Source organism: Empidonax traillii, unplaced genomic scaffold (genome assembly GCF_003031625.1).
Source record: "Empidonax traillii isolate 1590-97213 ecotype Southwest subspecies unplaced genomic scaffold, ASM303162v1 scaffold1290:size209104, whole genome shotgun sequence".
Lineage (NCBI taxonomy): Eukaryota > Metazoa > Chordata > Aves > Passeriformes > Tyrannidae > Empidonax > Empidonax traillii.
In genome coordinates, this window is record NW_020956483.1 from 158505 (window position 1) to 182094 (window position 23590).

A 23590-nucleotide genomic window follows, 5' to 3' on the forward strand; every position below is an offset into this window, starting at 1 on the left:
TTTTCCCCCCTTGTTAAAACCACAGAAACACCCAGCTCTAAGGAATGAGATAATGGTTGTACTACCCCGAGTTTTACACTAAGCAAAGCCTAGAGGTATCTGAATGACAGTAGACTAGGAGACTGCATGTGTGAGACAGACTGGCATCCGTGGTGCATGGTGTGCTTCCGACTGGCGCTTGTGGCTCCTTCCCATCCTCCATCCTTCTGACTTGCACGGTGTGTCGAGTGTTGTGTTCTTACAGCATGTGGAATTCCTTGTGTGGACAATGAATGGATGCAATGTTTGTTGCACAGAACGGTCAAGGGGACAGTGGAAAAATCCCTGTGTTCCTTACTCCTGTTCCCAGGGAGTGTCTTTTCTCTATTGCAGGTCCTTCAGTAGCATTTCTGTGACTCCCCATGAGATGATTCTATTTTAGTGGCTAGAACTAGGCCTGACACCGTTCTGTCTCCTCTACTCTTACTTTCACTTCCAGCAGCCTGACATTCCCATCCCACATCAGGCATGATCCTAAGTCATAAACTAGTAAAAAAAATTATATATATATATATATATTGGAAGTAGTTCTACACCTTTCCCAAGAATGTCCCAAATTTGTCAAAATCTGCCAGTTGGTTATATGTGGAACTACAAAAAATTCAGCACAAAAGAAACTCCAAACAAAATGAAATGTTTTTCTCCCTCTTAAAGAAAAAGAAATAAATGATTTACCTTGTGCTAGAAGAGGGCTCCCAGTAGATGGCTTTTGTGCACCTCTGCGTTTTCCGGTGGGACACTGCATTGGTGGGCAAAGTAACACAGAGAAACAAAAATCCATAAATAAATCTCTTATACAGTTTATACACCCCTTATACAGTACTTGTAACTATTATTGTCTGACCAAAACCCTAAATTTGTCTTCAAACATTAATAATAAACTGGGTTTTATTTTTAAATATTAATAGGTGACAACTCCACTGATGGAGTGTGAATTGTATCCACACACACACTCCAAAATGAAATTTGGTTGTTTTTTTAAATATCCAAACCTATTTTTATTAGCAATTATATTTTACCATGTAACTATAAAATTATATTGAGACCCCCCCCCCCCAAAAAAAAATAATCCCAAGGCATCCCAGAAGAATTGGCTTTATATTTTTGAATTACAAATAATTTCCTTCAGTGAGATGTATTTGCTTGTGAAGTATTGAATGAATGCCCACTTTAAGCAGAGTTGTTTGCAGGTACAGAGCAGTGATACAGGTACATGTGTTCACATTAATGAGTGTCTGCTGATATTTTACCAACAGCAGCACCGTAAAACAAGACTTTCAGTGAAGAACTCTTGAAGTAGCAGCTGTAAATTAATAAAAATCAGCATGATTTGTTGCTTCACATGGGAGAAAGGCTTTTTCTAATTGTGCCTCTTGAGCAAGAGCCCCGTTTACATACGTAGCGCGTTACGTGTGTGGAACTTACCCACGGTCCTCTGTGAAACGCTCCATCCCTGACTGGTTTTCCCCGATTTTGCAGCTTCCTGGTGAGCTTCATGGTGGACGCCCGCGGGGGTGCCATGCGGGGCTGCAGGCACAACGGGCTGCGCATCATCATCCCCCCGCGCAAGTGCACGGCCCCGACGCGCGTGACGTGCCGCCTGGTGAAGCGCCACCGGCTGGCCACCATGCCCCCCATGGTGGAAGGGGAAGGGCTGGCCAGCCGCCTCATCGAAGTGGGACCTTCTGGGGCGCAGTTCCTTGGGTAAGGGGGGGCCACGTGGCCCGGAGGAAAAACGTTTTCAGCCGTATTTTTGCCTTTAAATTGCACTGAAATGGTTCCTTTTTCAAGGCGTGAAGGGAAAAAAGATCCTTGTGGCACGGTAGCGGACAGGTCGTGTGAAATACAGATCAGCTGCCAGTTAACTAATCGGGAAGGTTTTGCACCTTTTCCTTTCAAAAGGGGTATTTTAAGCACTCGCACTAAGGTTAATGTGGATATAATTATTACTCAGTGTTGTGGGATATTATAGTGGGAAGAGACTCCCTTGGAACCAGAGTAGGCAGTTCATGCTATATTTAAAAGATGAGTAGCACAGTGCTGATCTAAGCCCTGAATGTGAAGCCTGCTACATACACAGCACAAGTTACAGTGGGCTATTTCAGGGACTTCTGTTGTGTTATCAGTAATTTGGACTATGCCTTTGGTTTTTCTGGAGTTGAAATTGCTAAACTAAGCAATTGGACAGCCCTGGAATTTTCTGGCCATTTCCTTTGTCCTGTGCTGCAAAACCAATAGAAAGGTCAGATTTGTGTCTGCTGCTCAGTTTGTTTTAGCAATTTTCGGCTGAAAGCAGCAGTTACTTGCACTTCCAAAAATTTGTTTTGCCAACTGTTCTCAATATCAACTGTGGCATCCAGAAGGGAGTGATTGAAGGAACCCCTTCTATTACATTCAGAAGCTCTAAAAGAAGTGACTCTGTAAAGAGCAATAGTTTAAATCCATTTGGGAACAACTCAGTTGCTTTAAAATCCTATTATAACAGGCAGTCATCAGAGCTACCATCTTCATTAGTGCTACCACTTATTCTTTTCACATCTTGGTCACCTTAAAGAGAAGCAGAGAGAAACCTAAAGAGCAGAAGAAATACTGTGCTGTCACATTCAGTCTTCCCATTATCTCTGTCACACACAAATGAATTTTAAGTGTGTCTCCCATTTTTTTTTTGATGGTTTTCTCTAGCTAATGAGAGTGTCTCCCTAAAAGATGAGGCTGTAGCAGAGTTTATTCATTCTCAGGTCTCTGTGCCCTTCCTGCGTGCATTTCTCCGGGTGTTGTGCTGGCAGTGAGATCAGAAAATCACTGTGCAGTTTGCAGAGGTGCATTCTAAGGTCCAGATCCCGTTCCCATCGAGTTCATGGCCAAAGCCCCCATAAGCAGGACAAGATCCTAAATTCACAACACGAATTTTGCCGATTTTGGTCACCAAATTGTCACTGCTAGGACGGAACCTTATTTAGTGTACAGCCTAATTCCACTTTGTGCACCAGACAGTGGCACTGGCGTTCTGGCACAAAAAATACATAAAGTTTATTTATGTTCTTTCTTTCACTGCTGCTTTGGATGTACTCAGTAAACTTCATCTGCCTACGGCTCCTCCCCCACTTAATGAGGGAGAAAGCTTGGTCAGCCGAATCCTTCAGCTGGGGCCTCCTGGGACCAAATTCCTTGGGTAGGAGAGACTTGAAACAAATTGATGGATGCTGACCTCCCCATTCTTCTCCTCCTTCTGCAATATGATTTTTTTATTGTCATTATGCCCATGATATTGTCCCTTTCTATCATTTGAGATTTTGTACACTTAACCCTTAGTGGACCATTTTTCAACCTTTGTGGTATGTGGTTTTGTTTTGGTGGTATGTTTGTATCTTTTTCTTCCAGTACTGTGGCCTTCATTTTTGTTTTGGCATGAAATCTTCCTAGTTATGTGCTTGATGTCTGTAGCAAAGCAACCTGGATTGGGACAAAAAAAAAAAAAAAAAAAAAAAAAGGAATCTACTGTAAATTTCAAGCTGTTTTTTTGTATCAAGGACTGATCAATCAATAAGTTCTATGTCGGATACCACCAGTGTGATAGAACACATGGCATCTACTATGTACATGGCAACCTGTGTGAGTCCTCTAATCAGAGAAGTGTATCTACAAACATATTTATATCTTCTCTCTTATTTCTAAGAGTATGTACGTATATGTATATCTAAATATAGATATATTATATGTACACATATATGTGTATATGTGTGTGTATATATATATATATGGGCGCTTATGCTGATACATATATTGACACGTGCTTGTAAGGCAACAAGGCAAATTCTTATCTCCTATACTGCAATAGCAACCCAGACAATCTCCTCAGACCTCCTGTATCTCTCCCAGGGTGTAAATCAGGAATAAGTTCATTGGAATATATATAGAATTATAAAGAAGTAAATTGGCAAAGGGGCACAACTGCCCCCTGAGAGCAATGAAATTATTCTGATTTGCACTAGTATAAACGAGATCAGAATTTGTCCCACTATTCCTATATGTTACAGTAGATTCTCTTTGAAATGAAGTTGCACAGGTTAACCCAGACAGTAGTGACAACTAAAACGAGCATGAGTTTTTGATGGATTTGCAAAACCATCACCAAATTTCCAGATAAGCACTATTATCTTACCAAATCTCATTCACACTGTGGAAAGAGGTGAATGCACTTTTTCATCTGTCCTTCAGCACTCACTGGGTCCCTGTAAACATTTAGTTCGTGTTAGTGGCCTACTAGTTTAGGATTTGTGCCAAAGTATTCCAGCCAAATAGGTAGAATTCCAGGTCACTTTGTAGCAGACTGAATAGAGTTGCTGTTAATCCTGTCTCTTCCTCTCTCCCGTGTGCATTTAATGCGCTGTGTTGCCGTGCCAGGCCTGTGATTGTGGAGATCCCCCATTTCGCTGCTCTGCGTGGGAAGGAGAGGGAGCTGGTGATCCTGCGCAGCGAGAACGGGGACAGCTGGAAGGAGCATTTCTGTGAATACACCGAGGATGAGCTGAACGAAATCCTCAATGGGATGGATGAAGGTATCCAGGGGGACTCCGTTTTTTATCCCGCTCCTGCATTGCTGTTCTGACTGGGGATAATAGCTCTGACCATTTGCTTACTTCCCTCACATGGTGTGCTGAAGTCATGGGACAAGACATCTGCCATCACGAAATTGGGAAGAGGTGTTACACTTGTGTTTGCTGCTGCTCCTTTTCATAGCGTAAAACAAAAAGTTTCCATAGCAAACATCTTTCCAAAACAAGGCAATTATCATACTAATCCTTTCCCAGCAGCCCCACGTGTGGGAGGAAATGTCAGTCACGGATACTCTTGCTTTCTGAGAGAACAGAATGGCCCCGGACTGTCTTGGAGCTGCAGAATTTGTGATTTTTTTTTTTTTTTTAACAAAAAACCCCAAACAAACCCCAAAGTAAACAAGGCACCTTGCAGAATTAAAGCTGAAGTCATACTTTGATAGTTTTTTGTTTTGAAGTTTCATTTTCTTTGTGCTGCTTCACGACATTTTAAATATGTGAAGTAGAAAGGGGCTTGGACAAATCCCTTGGCGTGTTTGGCTGTTTATTTTGGACATGTCAATATGTTCTGTTGACTGTCTTAAGCTCCCTTCAGTTGATTGCTCTGTCTGTCTGTCCTTTCCCTGATTTCTCTGGTTTAGCTGAACACTGGGATGTGTTTCCTTTCCCCCCTCGATTTCTAGACAAAAAGACGTTGTGTAAGTTGCATCAAACTGTGAAAAGCTTGACTGCATTTTGAAGGTTCTAAGAAACTCTTGTCTTCTGACCGTGTCCTCTTCCACCCTCAGTACTTGACACTCCAGAGGAGCTGGAGAAGAAGCGGATCTGCCGCATCATCACCCGGGATTTCCCTCAGTACTTCGCGGTGGTGTCCCGGATCAAGCAGGACAGCAACCTCATCGGGCCTGAGGGAGGGGTGCTGAGCAGCACTGTGGTACCACAAGTGCAGGCAGTCTTCCCAGAAGGGGCTCTAACCAAACGAATCCGCGTTGGCCTCCAGGTACAGTGCCACAGTCACAAGGTTTGCAGTGTAAAATCACCTTCTTTGAAGTTCTGGGCCCCTCAGTTTAGGAAGGATATTGAGGTGCTGGAGCATGTCCAAAGAAGGGCAGTGAGGCTGGTGAAGGGTCTGCAGCACAAGTCCTGTGAGGAGAGGCTGAGGAAGCTGGGGTTGTTCAGCCTGGAGAGCAGGAGGCTCAGGGGACACCTCATCACTCTCGTCAGCTCCCTGATGAGGTTGTAGACAGGTGGGTATTGTCCTCTTCTCCCAGGCAACCAGCAGTAGGACAAGAGGGCATGGTCTGAAGCTCTGCCAGGGAAGGTTTAGGTTGGACATTAGGAAGAAATTCTTTACAGAGAGAGTGATCAGACATTGGAAGGGGCTGCCCGGGGAAGGGGTGGAGTCACCGTCCCTGGAGGTGTTTAAGAAGAGACTGGATGTGGCATCAGTGCCATGGTCTGGGTGACAAGGTGGTGTTGGGTCAAAGGTTGATCTCACAGGTCTTTTCCAACCCAGCTGATTCTGTGTTTCTGTGAATGGAGAGCAGCATGTTCAGCTTATCATGTTGTATCCTGTATACAATGCTCCTAGTAAAAATAGTAATAATTAAAAAAAATCCATGCAAAAGTCAAAGCAAGTGGTAAAGCTTTGGGTTTTTACAGTTAATTCAGGTTCCTGTCTGTTAACTGTCCGTATAATCTTGGGAAAAGTACCTAATTTTGGTGATGATTATGATGTAGTAAAAATAATGTATTAATAATGATTTAGTAGGTCATAGAACAGTTTCTTAAATACTTCTTATGAAAGGCAGCAGAAAAGTAAACAATGCTGCAATAATTAATTCAAATGTACAGATTCTCAGCATGAAGGAACCAGCCTAACCGTTCACTCCTGAAAGAAAGGGAAGTCTCCCCTGTCTCCATCTCGTCCTTCTGCTGCTTGCATCCCCAGCTTACCTTGGCCAGGAGACTGTGCTTGTTGACACCCCCTGGGCTAGGCTGAATAGCACACGAAAACAGCTCAGAGCTTGTTCTGAGGGGGAAAAAAAAATACACAACGTACAGACCCAGTTCTTGACAAACTCCTTAAGTAACCATTCTCTTCTTTTCCATTACTCTGGAAAGGCTCAACCTATGCACACTGAACTTACGAAGAAGATTTTGGGCAACAAGGCTACCTTCAGCCCCATAGTCACGCTGGAGCCCCGGAGGAGGAAGTTCCATAAACCCATCACCATGACCATCCCCGTCCCCAAGGCCTCCAGCGACGGGCTCATGAATGGCTATGGGGGCGACACGCCCACCCTGAGGTTACTATGCAGCATCACAGGTAGGATGCCGGCGCTGCAGCTTTCCCTGCGCATCTTCAATCTGTCGCTCCTCGTGGGCTGGAAATGTTAAGCTGATTGCACGCACGGGAAGCTGGGGGAAAACCTGGCTGGGATGAGGAGCTGTGAAAATTAACCACGTTCCAAACAATTATTCTTGAGCAGAAATAACATTTGGTGTTTGGACTAACGAGAGATGTGCAATATAATCATAGACTTCAGGTTTGGTGGGTTTTTTTTGCATTTTCCTTACAGTTTGTTTCTTGAGAACCCACGTACCTCTGCCTGGCAGACTAAGTGTAGTTCAGACTTCATGTTGCACTGCACTGAAATGAAAATTAGTGGATTTAAACACTTAATGCTTGCTGTGACTCCAAAGTGACCAGTGCCTCGCTCAGTCTCTCTTAAGAGGCAGAAATGAGCTGCATGCATTTAATTTAATAAATTAATTTAATCATGTTCAATTTAACCCATCCAATCCTACCAGCCTTGGCTGAATAATATGGCTCCGAGGAGAAGGCATGTCTGGGATTATCACTGATTTCATAGCAATTGAAAACTCGGGAGAATTTAAAATATTTCTTAGAAGCAAAAAAGTTGCAGACTTGCTTGGTTTTAATTTTTTTTTTTTTTTTTAATCTCTCTCACTTCAGGAGGAACAACTCCTGCCCAATGGGAAGACATCACCGGGACAACACCACTGACATTTGTTAATGAATGTGTTTCCTTCACAACAAATGTGTCTGCCAGGTACCTACACAACCAGACATGAGTTTTGCAGTGATACTTTCAAGTGCATGTCTTTTTTTTTTCAACAGATACTTCCGTTAAACTGTTTTAGTTTATATAGAAGAAGGAACAGAGAATATTATACAAATTTCTGTGGAAATAGAAATCCTTTGTTTGGGTGCCTCCTTACACATCTTACAAGACGTATTACTTCCAGACTATCCGAAAACTGAGAAGTCAGGCAGAAAGACCTGTAGGTGTACAAAACTGGGGTATAGGAGCACCTCTTCCAGCCATTTGTTACTGCTGTCTTTCTGAGAACAGAATTTCATATTAAAATAATAATAATAATTAAAATAATAATAATAATTAATAAATAATAATAATAAACACCGGTATTTATGTGTTTTAGTTTGTACACTGGCCGGGATTTATATCACAGAAATGCACAAAAGTCTCCTCCCCTGTAAGAGGAGATGCAATCCATGGTCTGGAAAGTGTTCCATTTAGGGAATGTAGTCTAGCAAACAAAAATCTTGGATAACTTGCCCATGAAATTTAGTGAATTCAGTGCAAACCTTCGGTGTCCAGGGCAGTTATTACTATTAGATTAGATTTGCTATATGGTGAAATAACGTATTCAGTGTTAAAATGAGATCAGCTCTTGCAGCCCAACCTCCAGTTTAACATTGGACAAAATAAAGTATTGGTTTTTTATAATTTCTTGGTTCAGAAAGGGCTTTTTTTTTCCCATGAGGCTGGCTGCTTTGCTGATGTGCATTCCTTTTTGGTTCAAGCAAGCATTTTCCTGGAGCAGCAGTGACCACGAGAGGGAGATCTTACAGTGTGCTTAGCTCTCAGCTGCTACTGCAGCAGTCTGTGTAAAGGGTGAAATTAAAGCTGAATTAGAGGTTAATTTAAGAACCATATGTGGAAATCCCGATGATGACATGAAAATTGATTACTGTTGTTAATGTTCTGTGGTATAGGCAGGATCCCATGCAGAGATTTTAATGGGTTCTGCCTCTTCTTTGTAAATGAAATGAATGTTCAGCTGACTCCTTTCACTCAAACTCACTTTAGGTGCTGGTAAAGTTAAAAAATGGGATTTTTCATATATTTGCAGTCAAGGAAATAATTACAAGCTAACCTTAGTTTTTTCACTTGTGCCCTGGTCTAAAAGTGCCAAGAATCAGCTAATTTCTGACTATTTGCTATTCAGAGTAATTTTTTATGTCTCGCTAAATCATTACTGATGGACAACAATTTTCCCATTCATAAGACTCACTCTGTCCCAAATGAGCTTGGGAAAGAGATACATTTGTCATGTGAATCACACTGCAGACTTGGAGGCATGGCTGTTGTTTTCCATTTCCTGAGCTGCAGCTTTTTAAAAAATTGTCTCTGTTTGGGCTTTTTAGCCCCTGGTGTATGACAGCAAATCATTGAGGCATCTGGTGGTTTCTCAGAGGATGCAGCCTCTCCAGTTTGAGTCCAGCACTGCATAGTTCTCCCACACAGGAAAAGGAAAGTATCAGCGTGCAGAGCCCTTTCTGTACCACACATGCTTTCTCTCCTCCAAATGTCATCAGCCTGGTTTTTTTTGACCAGTGTGTTTGTTAAATGTTCTAAAGAGCAGCACAGCACAAAATTTACGGTTATTCAGCTGCAGATGAGTAAGCCCAGAGCAGTCACGCTGAGAAGGTGTGCTTTGGGGTCCTAATGCCATGTAATCCACAGTAAGGAATAAGCCCCCTGTAGATTATGTCAGCTTTTGAGCTGTCTCTGACCTCTCCCAACTTCCGTCTCCATCCTACGGGTATGAAACTCGAGCATGATTTCCACCCACACAGTGGATTTTATGTAGTAGAAATGTCATCAGCTCCGCAGAGAAACCAGAGTGATGGCTGGGAAAGCAGGCACCACATGTTACTCTCTGGAAAATGCTTGGTGATTAAATTCACATGAGAGTAATTTCTGACTTTGCATTCAGGATGAAATCATTTACATTGAGCTAAAGACCTCCAGGTTTTGATATTGTATATACGGAATGTGCTTTTATCCTTTAAGTTTGATGGTGGACAAAAACCAAGCGTAACAATTCTTTCTTGTGACTTGTTATCTGCAGTTGCTGGGCAAACATATAATTTCCTTTTTCTTAAATCTTTCTGTGCTGATTACCTGACTTTTTGTTTTCTTTCACAGATTTTGGTTGATAGACTGTCGACAGACACAAGAATCTGTTACGTTTGCTTCCCAAGTGTACAGAGAGATTATCTGTGTCCCCTACATGGCCAAATTTGTGGTGTTTGCCAAATCCCACGATCCCATTGAAGCACGGTTAAGGTGTTTCTGCATGACGGATGACAAGGTGGACAAAACTCTAGAACAACAAGAAAATTTTGCTGAAGTTGCCAGAAGCAGGGATGTAGAGGTACTGTACGGGACTCCGTTTTCTCCATTTTCTAGTGTCTTCTTTTAAACTAATATTTTCTACCTTCTGTCTGCCACAAGTACTGCAAAATAACTGCCAACAACTACTGTCGTGAGGCAGTATCAACTGAGTGATAAGATGGAAACTTGGACTTGAGTCAGATATAAGGGAAAATTAGTGACGAAACCCTGTTCCCAATGGGCAGCTAAAGGGGGACAGTCAGAGCCCAAAAGCACAGGTAAATCCCACTTTCCAGTAACTAACCAAAAAGGCAGTTGTCAGGAGTCATGTTTTGTCAGCACCTTTACGTACCAAGAAGTTGAAGTAGCAAGTTCGATTAATATTCTGCTTCACAAACATGAAATTAAACCTGCTGCTGAACAGGCAAAAGCTTTCCAGGAAACTGCCTCCTAAATGCAGTTTTTCTGGCTCTGTCAGCTTCCTCAGAAAGGATAACAGATTGGAAGTGCTTTAACTTACAGGCATGGCACATTCTTCTGCTTAGTTCAGCCTCTTTTCCATGAGAATCCCACGGTTAAAAAATATATCCTCACTGTTCCTGAACCTCTGACAGGCATTTCTTGTGCACAGCAGGTAGATAAAATAAGGGTTATCAAACCGCCAAGGCTGAATTTCTGAGAAGTAAAGATGAGATATTAGTGTATTGTCAGGTTGAAGGGAACATCTCCCAAACTGCTAGTCTGTTATTTAAACACATGAGGGGGCCATAACAGCACAATCTGAAGATGTAACAACAGTACCACTATACAGGGATTTCAGAGAAGTATTTACCTGAGGCCTGACTTTGAAAAGCCCTAGGTCTTTACCAATCCACCTGAAATAAATAGAAATCTACTGATATACATACACTGCCTTTGACTTTTGATTTGATTGCTGAAGAAAATACTTCTCTGACTGTGATTCCTTCTTTAAGGAGAAGTCCTAACCACCCCCCTGTGATTAATTGCTGCTTTGCTACTTTTTTCCTTTTCCAACAGGTATTAGAAGGAAAACCCATTTATGTTGACTGCTTTGGCAATTTGGTGCCTCTCACAAAGAGTGGGCAGCATCATATATTCAGCTTTTTTGCCTTCAAAGAGAATAGACTTCCTCTATTTGTTAAGGTAATGTTAATGGCTCCTTTTTTGGATATTTCAAGTTATTGTTTCACCATATTTATTTTTGCTAACAAAGGGAAAAAGAAATCAGTTTAACTAAATTCCCAACTGCATAACCTGATGTTGTCCCTGTAGTATTCCATTTAAAAGGATCTATTTTTGCTCTGGCAGGTGCGAGACACCACTCAAGAACCCTGTGGACGATTATCTTTCATGAAGGAGCCAAAATCTACAAGAGGCCTCGTTCACCAAGCCATATGTAATTTAAACATCACTTTACCCATTTACACAAAGGTACTGTGAAATTACACTCCAGTAATGAGCATTTATAATACAAACAAGAAAGGAGGAGGGCAAAACATGGTTGGAAGTTTTGTGGTCAGGGATTTTAAAGAGGAATAAATTCCACCCAAGGGCTTTCAGCCTCTTGGGTTTGGTACTTCTAGTGCCAGTGTTTGGAGGTGTTATCAGGTATTTTTTTTCTGAGGACTCAGAAGAGATTTTGGGAGTGCCCTTGATTCTGTTTAAACAAGATCAGATATTAAGCACTTGTTTCCTTAAAAAGAGTCAGTTTATATTTATTCTGGGGAAACACAGAAAGGGCTTTTTTGTCCTGGTCACATTAGCAGCTGCATGCCTGTCAGGGATGTATGAGGCTGTTTGCCCCAGATCTTGCATGTTCTGTTAGTATAGCATTTTTGTGTAATTTTCAAACAGCAGATCTTGACATATTTTAAACTTCCAATGGGTAATGTTCTTAACTATTTGAAATATTAATTCATGCTAATTTATAGAGAAAAAGCATGTATACATTGCAAGTTTTGATACAAATAAGGAGCACTGGAAGTCTAACACCCAGAAGCAACTTCTCTGTATTTTGCTCGGTTCTGTAGCCTTTTGTGTTTTAAACTGACAGTTCAGTTTTGCTGCTTTTTGACATAAGAAATCAACTGCAGAAATGTTCTGCATTTTGGTCTTTTCTGTTAAATGTTTTCAGAAGTTACTTTTTCCCACTCTCTTCTAAAAAAATTACATTTTGCCTGCTGTTTTCCCCTTCTCTTTTCGCATGGCAATTTGGAACTGAAAGGAATCAGATTCAGATCAAGAACCAGAAGAGGTAATGTTGCTAAATCAGCATGTTCATGCCTACTCAAACCCAACTAACAGACACAACTTGGAAGATTAAATCTGTAGTAAAACAGGCACATTCATCCTAAACCCAATGCTACAAACACAGCAAGGAGGAGTGCAATTAAAGGCTCTTGTACGGGCTCACTTTTGGAATGTACAGAGTTTAACCTGCCCTGTGTCAAAATTAGAAATCTCCATTTATAACATCCAATAGACTGGAGGTTTCTGACATCCAGCACAAAGTCAGTGGTAATTTTTTATCTTTGGCATAAACTAAATGGACATCTTTTCCATGGATACAGAATGGAGTTCAGCAGTTCTGTGGCATGGATTGCTGTTTCCTATTATAGTTACAGAGATATTTACCACTCCTATGGTAAATATGACTTCTGTTTGTATATAAGAAACTAAAGTACAAAAGGACAAGCTCATTGGTGGCTAAAACCATCTCCCATTTTAAATTCTTTTTTGTTGACTTCATTAGTTTATGGAAAAGTGAGGATTTACTCACATCATAACTGAATCTATATTTTATATTCTTATAAAAGAATATTTTCAAGCAAGTACAGCATTTTCAACACCCACTAAAAAACTTGAGGCCTTAACACACATGATACCTTGTACCAGCAGTACTGCACAGCTCGATTTGCCTTCCCCACAGTCATCCTACCCCCACCACAAGTTTGTACAGGAAATGAAACATTTAATGCTACTTCTACCTTGGGGTACTTTTGCATGGCCAGATTCACCCAACATGAACATGTGCTTGTGTGGACAAACGCTGGCAGAGCTGAAATAAATTCAAATCACAAGGCAACCTCAAAAATCTGCTTCTTGAATTTTCATAGTCTGACGGTGCATTTTGTTTCATGTGGGGTTTTTTTGGCAAGGATGATGTTTTCTTTCACTAAAGAAATTAAACCATGCTTTTACTGTTACTTTAAATACATTCTTGGCTCCATATAAGTCCATGAATTTGTGTCTCTCCATACATCTAGTAGATTTAACTTCATGAGTGACTTCTGCATTTCAGTTTGATTTGAACTTTGAAATTTCCCCCTTTTTTTCCCTTCCAGGTTGACATGACATCCGAAAAAAGTAAGATTTTCTTTTTTTTGACTTGAAAGTGTTATAATGCAGTTTGTATGAAAGATGATTAAGAGTAAACATAAGCATGAAAGTGAGCTAAGTTTTTAACTGCTATTGCTAATAACATCAATACTTTAATAGAAAACAATTTAATATCGAAACAGCTATCCAATTAAATACATTTTAACGTATAAATTACCAACTTAAAACCGTTCATCTAAGCATTTACTTTCCTTTGACATCCCTAGTGAACCTGCTATTGCTATTTTGCTTGTATGGATGCTCATCCCTCCATTTTTTTTTGTTTTCTCCACTTGTTGACACCCATTCTTGCCTCATATTTGAGACAGACGACAGTATCACTTTTCAGGAAAACTTAGTGAAGGCTCCCCTGTATTTCACTGACCTCGTGGAATACAAGCGTGCCAAAAAGTGATACTGTCCAAATTAACAGGCTGTTTAACCCTTCCCTGCCCTCCCTGCCCTGTACTGTGGTGAAATATGGCTGGAAATATGACATTGCAGCTTGGCACAGTGTGTTCCCCTTGTACCTCCAGAATCAGGCCAATATTGTCAGAAACTGAGGGCGAGGGGGGGGTCACCAAGATCTCCTTTGGAGAAGGTGCAAATCAAAAAATTCCACGGACTGAGGAGAGTCTCTAATGAGAGCTGCTTCCAAATGAGCCATTTCTTGCATCTGGTTAGGGAGAGAATGGCATCTGTCTTGTTTCCAGTTACAGTGCTATGTCTTGCATTGTTCCACCACTGCTTTCTCACTGCCAGCTCCCCAGGCCACAGAGAAGCCCTTTATTTCCCACAGGAGCTGCTTTGCTCCAGGCTAATTCGCTTCCTTCTTTGGCCGGTGGGACACTCGTGCATTTGATATTTATAAAAATATGTCCTACAAGTCTGTGAAGTTACTGACCAGCATTTCAGTGTGCACTGGACAGTTGGCACCAAAACAGCAGCACCAAAAGGCCACATTTTCAGCACCGAAATCCCCTGCCTCGATCTGGTTGTAGTTAATGTACAGCGCAGACTTTTGACATTCGTTACACCCAGGAGAACAGCATAGCAAACCAGCTATTTTTTTTTACAGATAAATACAACTACTTATGATATATTGCTGAGGTTCTCCTTATTTGCACCAGCGCTTTGGCTTTTAAGTCTGCAGTGCCGAAATGTGCAGTTCCATGTGACGTGCTACCACCTTTAAAGGGAAAATGTCCAGTTGTAATTCCTAAGCCTTGTGTTCTGTTTGTAACTTGCTTCAGCCCTCCACTGTTTCATTCTGTTCAGTATCCATTTTCTGCTAGTCCTTGCTGAAACAGAACATTCCCAACAGGCAGCATTGTGGCACAATGGGAATTCACTGCAGCCAGCTTCCTGTACCTCGATTGCCAGATTAGACAAATATTTCACCACAGTATGTTTTACAAGATTCTCCTGTACCTTTAATTGATACGATTAATTTTTAGAGCTCTTGTTTTTTAACCGAAGCTACAACATCCCCAGCAGCATTTGCAACACCTTTGCTTTGCATGGAAATAACTTGCCTTACATGAATTGTACGTATGTGTCTAGTGTGACTGTCTCTGATTTTGGGTTGCCATACATTACATTTTTTAAAACTCTGAAATCACTTCTAAGTTGATTCACAGTTTTTTCCTGTTCTCTCTCCTTTTCTTCTCTGTCCTCTCTTTCCTCGGTCAGTTCATTAGTTGTCAATGAGGATGTTCCAAGGAAAGGACCATGCCTCTTAAAACAAAAGACTGTTTGTTTCATTGTGTAGGTGTGAAATCCCCTTAGATGAAATGCCGGTTTGCAGCTGATTCAGATCTCTCCGTATTTGGTCACATTTTAGATTACTGCAGAATTACTTTTCACTTTTCATTTTGGTCATTCGGAAAAACAAAACCGTTAACCCGATGTTACTCTGACAGTTTGCTAACACTGGCTTTCTCTTAGAGGAAATCGACTTTCAATCAGTTCTAATGCTTTCCCCCTTTTTTCTTGTTTTTCTTTTTATTTGAACATTGATCTGTAACATCTGAACAATCTTGAGATGCCTCTCTTTGTGTAACTTCACTGTGTTCCTTCTGGTTTTGGTTTTTAAATTTCGTTGTTGTTGTTTTGGTTTCTTTTTAGTGGTGTCCTGATTTGGTTTGTTCCAGCTTGGATACTGTATGTGTGGTTGTGCTCTAGCGATAAAGTGAAGCAAGTTATTTCCTGCCATTTTCCTTTTCAGTTGGGTTTTCCCCCCACCCCCGTTAGCTTTGCTTTGCACTTGTACCCTCAGATCTTGTGGATCCATCATTCCCGGCCCATTTTGTTGACCTTCCCACCACTGCAACCAAAAGACTGTCATTTTCAGTCCTGATTACATTTTCCAATCTCTATTTTTGATTTCCACTTTACTTTCAATGTTTTTCATTCGCATCAAAGATGACGAGACAGAGTCTACAGAAACATCTATCCTGAAAAGCCATCTGGTTAATGAAGTCCCTGTGCTAGCCAGTCCAGACCTGTTGTCTGAAGTTTCAGAGATGAAACAAGATTTGATCAAAATGACTGCCATCCTGACAACTGACCCTTCTGATAAATCAGGCTCCATTAAAGTGAAAGATCTTGGAAAAGCTGCTGAGGAAGAGCCAGGAGAGCCTTTCGAAATAGTTGAAAGAGTGAAAGAGGACTTAGAAAAAGTAAATGAAATTCTGAGAGGGGGATCCTATACCAGAGAAGAACATGTTTTGCACAAGTCCCTTTCCAAGCAAGAGCCCATAGAAGAAGAATGGATCATTGTCAGCGATGAGGAAATTGAAGAGGCCAGAAGAAATGCTCCCTCAGAAGTCACAGAGTCGACCGGTGTAGATGTCAGGGTAGACAAAGGGACAGCAAAAAAGGGGGAGCGAGAGACGAAAGGAAAGGGAAAGGATGTAAAACCACACGTTTCTCCTCATGAGGTACGGCCACAAGCCTTAAAAGAGGACTTAGCAGAAGAGAAGGTTGAAGCTGTAGTAATAAGCAAGGATTCTGAAAAAGGAGGAAAAGAATCTCCAAAAAGTGGAAAGGAGCAACAGAAGGCGACCTCAGAAGTTAAAAAGCCTGTTAGGACAAAATTAAAAGAGAAGCCAAAGCCAAAGGAAGGCAAGGCACAGAGCAGCGGAGAAAAACTGAGACTACCAAAGCTCACTGCAGACGAGCCGCAGGGCGGGGAACCCGGCCTAAAGGTGACAGCTGCTCCAGAGGCTAAAGCCGTGTCCCCTGTCATAGAGGACACTCCCATTGGCTCCATAAAAGATAAAGTGAAAGCTCTGCAGAAACGAGTGGAAGATGAGCAAAAAGGACGGTCCAAACTACCCGTCAGAGTTCAAGCAAAAGAAAGCCCTGCTGAGAAGGCTCCTAAGAAACCAGCACAAGTCAAAAAACCGGTAACACACAAAGCCCAACCGCCCGTCTCACCTTCTTCTAAGACTGAGAGACTCGAAGAGACCATGTCAGTTCGGGAGCTGATGAAAGCCTTCCAGTCAGGGCAGGACCCGTCCAAGAACGTGTCTGGCCTGTTTGAGCACAAGTCCGTCAAACAGAAGCAGCAGGCCCCCGAGAAGGAAACAACGCGGAGGAAAACAACTCCTTCACAGAGCGAAGCGAGGCGAGTAACAAGCCTCAAGACAGACAAACAGAAGGACAAACCGAGCCCGGTTTCAAAAGCAGAGAAAGAGCCGCAACCCAAAAAAGGAAAAACGCCAGTTACTAGCACTGAAACCACCAAGAAAGCTGGTGGTAAAGACCAGGCGAAAGAGCAGAGCAGCAAAAAGCCAACAGAACCTCTCCCTCCTGTAGTAATTGATGCAAGTGCCAAAGAAACAACATCTGGGAAGGGCAGGCCTTCTGATGATCAGGGAGATCCTGACTTCCAGATCAGCCCTGACAGGAAAACCTCAACGGACTTTTCTGAAGTCATTAAAGAAGAACTGGAGGATAATGACAAATACCAGCAGTTCCGACACCTCTCAGTGACAGAGGAGGGAGAACTTAACTTGGAGCAAGTACTGACCAGTCCTTTCGGTGTTGCTTTTCCCACAGAGGATGGGAAAGATGGATTCCTTCCCGCTCTTTCTCTGCAAAGTGGTACTTTTGATGGGAGCTCAGAGAGCCTTAAACACGAAGGTGTGGCTGACTCTCCTGGCAGTCTACTCGATGGAACTCCTCAGATCAGCTCTGAGGAAAGTTACAAACATGAGGGTCTGGCAGAGACTCCAGAAACGAGCCCAGAAAGCCTTTCATTCTCACCAAAGAAAACTGATGGACCAACTGAGGAAGCTAAAGGAGCGGCTAAAGCTCACACAACAGCTGAAACGTGCTCTCCAAAGGAAGTCTCCTCAAAGGAAGATGAAAAAGGTATTACTGAGAGGCAGCTAGATGCTGTTACTGAGACTAGTAAGTCTCATTCTGACCATGTATCAGAAGAGCGTGTACCTACAGCCTCTGAAGAAGAGGCTGATAAACTTAAAGGAAGTAGCTCAGCTTCCATTATGAAAGATATTAGCAGGGATAAAGAATCCAGAACCACTGCACATTTCACTAAGTCTTCTGAAACACATGACACTGCTTTAGAGAAAGAAAAAGATATAACCTGTGAACGCCGTGTTGCGGTTAGAAGTCCCCAGAAATTGGAACTTTCACTTGCTAGCCATGATAGTGAAAGCTTTAGCCCAGTTGCAGATGACTCTTTGACTATAAGTCATAAAGACTCCCTGGAAGCAAGCCCAGTGCTAGAAGATAACTCATCACACAAAACACCCGACTCTTTGGAGCCCAGTCCTATGAAAGAGTCTCCCTGCCGTGATTCCCTTGAAAGCAGCCCCGTAGAACCAACAGTGAAGGCTTGTATTTTGGGGCAGGGTCCTCTGCAGCCTGTTCTTAGCAAAGGAGAAGGCTGCCCAGAGCTGGCATCGGTGCGTTCCAGGATTCTCCGTGACCCCGAGGGAAGTGCCGATGATGACAGTCTAGAGCAAACATCCCTCATGGAGAGTTCGGGCAAAAGTCCCGCTTCACCCGAGACTCCTAGTTCAGAAGAAATCAGCTATGAAATCACACCTAAAACGGCAGACTTGCAGTCACTGTCAAACATACCAAAGTCGGCCACGATCCCTGAAGTCAATGAAGAGCCAGAGGATGACTCAGAAAGCGAACCGAAGAAGAGATTCACCCCCGAAGAGGAGATGTTTAAAATGGTGACCAAAATCAAAATGTTTGATGAATTGGAACAAGAAGCAAAGCAGAAGAGAGATTACAAGAAGAATCGTAAGCAAGATGAACCTTCTGCCGCTGCCAGCTCAGAAACCACGTGTGAAACTGAAGCATCAGAGCCAAGGGCTGTAGTAGAAAAAGATGTACCTACAGTAGTTACACCTGCAGCTGAATCTAGGAAAAGCTCTTCCTCTTCAGAAAGTGAACCAGAATTGACTCGACTCAAAAAAGAAGCCGACTCAGGCCTCTTAATGGAGCCTGTGATCCGAGTGCAGCCACCCTCACCTTTACCATGTAGTGTGGACTCCAGCTCCAGCCCCGACGAAGCAGGTTTCCAGCCCATTGATTCCCAGCAATGCTCTGTCAGGATAGGTGCAGTTAAAGCAGAAGGCAAAGGTGACAAAGAGGAACCGCTTGTCCTTGGGCACAGCTGTAAGGCTTCCACGGGAGAGTCAGGCACTTGTCATTCCGATGGTTGTGCTGAATCTAAATGTTGTGGCAGGACAGGTGACTGTGAGGCAGTCAGTCCCGATGCCCCGGTCACACGACCTGGGGGTGCTCTCTCCTTTGGTGACAGTCCTCAAAAAGAAGTTCACGTTGAGTCTTCATTAACACTCGAGCAATACGAGGCTACTGAAGAAGATGTCAAACCCACAGCATCATTAACACACAGAGATCTCATTTCTACAGAAGCTGTGTCAGAGAAGGCAGGTGGCCTTTCTTGTGGGCATGGTACCACCCAGTACTCTGTACCACGAGATGGCAAACTGGCTGAAGATGATACCACTGAGCATTCTGCTTTGGGAAGGGATCTGGGAAAAGCAGATGCAGGTTTTGAAACATCTCAAAGAGATAGTCCTGCTGAGGAGCCCTTGCCAGAGTATTCATCCCTTACCACTGAAACAGTGGAACTTGACAGTTGTGTAGCAGATACCACTGACAGCAGTGCTCCATATATAGTGAGCCCTTATGAAAATGTGTCTTCTGGACATTTCTTTATTGACTCTGAAAGTGAGGTAGGATCTGGTAAAAATCTGCTCTCTAGGGAAACCTATTCTGTTGCAGAAGGGAAAGATCAGACAGGTGAAGCTTTACTTAGCAGAGACACAGGTAGTGAGTATTGCTCCTCAGAGGAAGTGTATATGGAAATAGAGCCCAAACCAGAGGATGGATTTCAGACAGTGTCACAAGGGTCTTTGTCCTCAGATTCCACACAATTGACTGAATCTGCCCTTGAGGATATAAGAAATGAAACAGAGAAATTGATGGGTCACGTTGTCATCACCAGAACCGATGTGGATTCTGACATGTGGAGCGAAATACGCGAAGATGATGAAGCTTTTGAAGCCCGGGTGAAGGAAGAGGAACAAAAGATATTTGGGTTGATGGTAGACAGGCGATCGCAAGGCACAACCCCTGACACGACACCGGCCAGGACACCCACCGAAGAAGGGACACCACTCAGTGAGCAAAATCCTTTTCTTTTTCAGGAAGGCAAGTTGTTTGAGATGACTAGAAGTGGAGCCATTGACATGACCAAAAGGAATTACCCAGATGAAAGCTTCCACTTCTTCCAGGGTGGGCAGGAGCCTCAGGAAGAAGTTTCATTATCTGAAGAAGTGAAAGAAGCAGCAGAGGAGGAATTTTCAAAGCTGGAGGGCTCACTGAACCCATTTGCACCTTCAGAATCAGAGGAGTCAGACATACCAGAAAAAGACACAGTGAAATGTTCACCCCCATCACCCGAGCCTAGCGATAAATCAGAAGAAATGACAGGTGAAGGTGTCAGCGCAGGCACCTCAAAAGCAGATCTTAAATCCAGAATTCCAATTAAAATGGGTATTTCAGCTTCTTCAAAATCACCAAAGAAAGAAACTGCTGCCTCTGAAGCTGAGCCCCTCTCCAGAACAGAGACTGACATGGCTGATAGCAGTCAGGTGCCTTGCCCCATCTCTCCTGAGCAGTGTGCGGTAGAAGATGAATTAGTTTTTTCCAAAGTCACCAGATCGGTTAGTTCCGAACAGGGTGAGGAGTCCCCGGACTCTTCCCCAGAGGAACAGAGATCTGTGATTGAAATCCCCACTGCTCTGATGGAGAGCGTGCCTTCTTGTGAAAGCAAATCCAAAATCCCCGTCCGAACAGCTGCCACCGCATTGCAGTCCTCGCAACAGTCAGAAAACGAGAGCCTTTCCCCGGACGACTTCCCAGACAGCTCGCAGTGTGAAGGAAAAGATGAGCAAGCAAAACCAAAGTCTAAAATTCCCATCAAATCTGCTTCCCAAAAAGCTGAACCGCAATACACCTGCGCGGACACGTCTGCCCGCAAGCTGGAGTCGCCCAAAGCTCTCGACGTGACGAGTGCTGTGCCTACGAAACAAGATAACCGGAGTAAATCGGAATCTGACGCGAGTAGTCCCGTGGAGCCAAAGGCTAAGCGTTCAATCAAAGCTAGGAGTTATGCTGAGGCAGAAGCAGAGACCAGAGAGAGGGAGAGCGAGATGAAGTTTGAGCTAGACTCAGATGAGGCAGAAACAGCAAGATCGAAGGTATTTTCATCACGGTTACCAGTTAAAAACAGAAGCACTACAGGCTCCCGCGGTGCTTTTAGTCCCACAAAAGAAAGTAAGGACCATTTTTTTGATCTATACAAAAACTCCATAGAGTTCTTTGAAGAAATTAGTGATGAAGCTTCTAAATTAGTGGAAAGACTCACTCAGTCAGAGAGAGAACAAGAATTAGTTTCAGATGATGAAAGCAGTAGCGCCCTAGAAGTTTCAGTTATTGAAAATGTGCCATCCAGTGAGACTCAGCAGTCAGTTCCTGAAGACATCTTTGACATCAGACCCATTTGGGATGAGTCTGTAGAGACTCAGATTGAACGTATCCCTGACGAAAATGTCCATGACCATGCTGAAGGTATTTGCCAACGACTGGGATTCCCTGTGCGACGCATGTCATGAATTAAACTTTTTTGTTTTCTGTTTCCTTTGGTGTGTGTGTGCGTGTGTGTGTGTGTTTGTGTGCAGGTGTAACGCGTGTGGCATTTTCTTTTCAGCTTTTGGTGGTTAGTTGTGCTTTTTTTTTTTTCCCCCCCTGTGAGCTGTGTTTGGTTTTTTTGTGTTGTGTCTGTGTTCTTGTCTGTGAACTGATCTCAAGATTGCAAACCATAAGTGCTTATGGGAAGTGTTACCTTAAGAAACAAAAACACTTCTAAAAATATGTATTGTTTTGCCATTAAAGCAATTGCTTAGGTCATGCACGTTTTGGCTTTTGACTTTCCCTGGCCCTGTTACTAACTATTAACTTCTACTAATAATAACATGTTTGGGCATTGATTGCAAGCGAGACAAGCAAATTTATATTCTTTCGAGTTTTTACACAAAGAGATCCGCAGAAGTTTTAAAGAATTAAGCTTTTTATGTTCCTTTTTTTTAACAATCTGTGTCTCAAAAAAGCTCTGAGTCACCGGTAATTTTAGTACAAGTTTTCTGGTGTTTGGTTTTCCTCTCGCCTACTTGTGTACTCCTGCTGAGTAGCCATAATGGAAATCAGGGAGCTGAAATGACACGTGCATGTATCGTGAACCCTAAGCAATGTCCTGATCCTGAGGTATCACAACCTGTGTGTGCATTCAGGGAAAATCAAAACTCAAACTCTGCCATCCTCAAATTAGCTTTGGGGATGGGAGGAGCCGTCAGTCTCACCCTTAGGGAAATAAATGAAGACTGATGAATGACCACCTGATTTTTCCTTGCCTTCGTTGTGAGTATTTTGTCTCACTCCCTGGTCTAAAGGGTCAAAGCCACTTAAATTAATAATGTCTCAAATACAGACTGTATTCCAAAGTGCTGTATGGACTGTTTGAACAGAACTTTCCCTAGTACAGAAAGAACATAATCAGAAGCACCAGTCCGGATGAATTCTTCAACCCCGGCATTTACTAAGGAGGCATGGAAAATTATGGCTCTCGACCTAGAAAAAACCTTCAATTTAATGTTAGAATGAAGTTTTAGAATAAAGTGCTTGGCCTAAATAGACACAGTAGATGCTTCAGTCCTGCCTTAGATTTTTCACTGGAAAACCTGATTTTCAAATGGAAAATGTAGATAGTCCTGTGCTTTTTAAAAAAAAAAAAACAAAAAAACAAGCTTTTTGGTTTTATTTTTTAACCTGAGGATTTACAGTCCTCGCTGTAGTCACGCAGCCTGTCCACATTTAGACACAGCAGTTAGAAAAAACAGCACCTTCCCTTCGTGGGCTGTATCGCCTGTGGAAACGGTTTGTAACTTGTAAAAGGCAACTTGTGGCTCTCTTTGACCTTCAGATCAACAGGATGATCAGGAAAGGACAGAGGAAAGACTGGCCCACATCGCTGATCATCTTGGATTCAGCTGGACAGGTAAAATGCACGTCCTCTGCTCAGGAGAAAAAGGAGGGTCCGCACTCTTTTCTTGTTTCTTTTGGATGATTTCCTGATTATCTAAAAAATGTTTTATAGAAATATTTCTATAAATAGTGAATAGACAAATGAAAGTAGCATGGAATGACCTGCAGATGTCACTGAAAATCAGCTCCAAGGCTCTTACAAAGAGGAGCTGTGCAGAAATCTCTGTGCTGTGTGAAACTGTGCAGTCTGACAAAAAAAAAAAAAAAAAGGTGCAAAAAATTACGTCAGGTACGAGCTGGTTTGTATCTCTTACTAGAGCAGTATCAGTCTCCTGAAAATAAGCCATACTCTAGGAGTTAAGGAAGAACTGTATACCAGGAAAAAACATTTTAGTTCCTTGATAATGAAGATTATGTTCTGTATGTTTGCAGAAGTGTCCTCAGAGTACATGCAAAACATTACTGATACTTTTTTGCTTGTGTTGCTCACCTCTTTCTTTCCTGTCCTCTGCTTCAATCCGTAGAGTA

The 23590-nt window shown here is 42.5% G+C and overlaps 1 protein-coding gene across 20 annotated transcripts in view; it reads left to right on the top strand.

The window, feature by feature from the left end:
- The window catches only part of ANK2 (ankyrin 2), a 171903-nt gene that overhangs the window by 136616 nt on the left and 11697 nt on the right, over nucleotides 1-23590 (top strand). For 9 of the 20 annotated variants that reach the window (XM_027906379.1, XM_027906384.1, XM_027906380.1 and 6 more), the window contains 12 exons: nucleotides 1519-1743; nucleotides 3113-3211; nucleotides 4444-4598; nucleotides 5384-5595; nucleotides 6720-6924; nucleotides 7576-7672; nucleotides 9857-10085; nucleotides 11084-11209; nucleotides 11375-11497; nucleotides 12291-12320; nucleotides 13411-13432; nucleotides 23001-23075. In XM_027906379.1, coding sequence (XP_027762180.1) covers nucleotides 1519-1743; nucleotides 3113-3211; nucleotides 4444-4598; nucleotides 5384-5595; nucleotides 6720-6924; nucleotides 7576-7672; nucleotides 9857-10085; nucleotides 11084-11209; nucleotides 11375-11497; nucleotides 12291-12320; nucleotides 13411-13432; nucleotides 23001-23075 — 1598 coding nt within the window. Of the gene's footprint in view, nucleotides 1-1518; nucleotides 1744-3112; nucleotides 3212-4443; nucleotides 4599-5383; nucleotides 5596-6719; nucleotides 6925-7575; nucleotides 7673-9856; nucleotides 10086-11083; nucleotides 11210-11374; nucleotides 11498-12290; nucleotides 12321-13410; nucleotides 13433-15868; nucleotides 21593-23000; nucleotides 23076-23590 lie in introns of all 20 variants that reach the window. The other 11 variants (XM_027906390.1, XM_027906387.1, XM_027906389.1 and 8 more) reach the window with 2 other exon arrangements.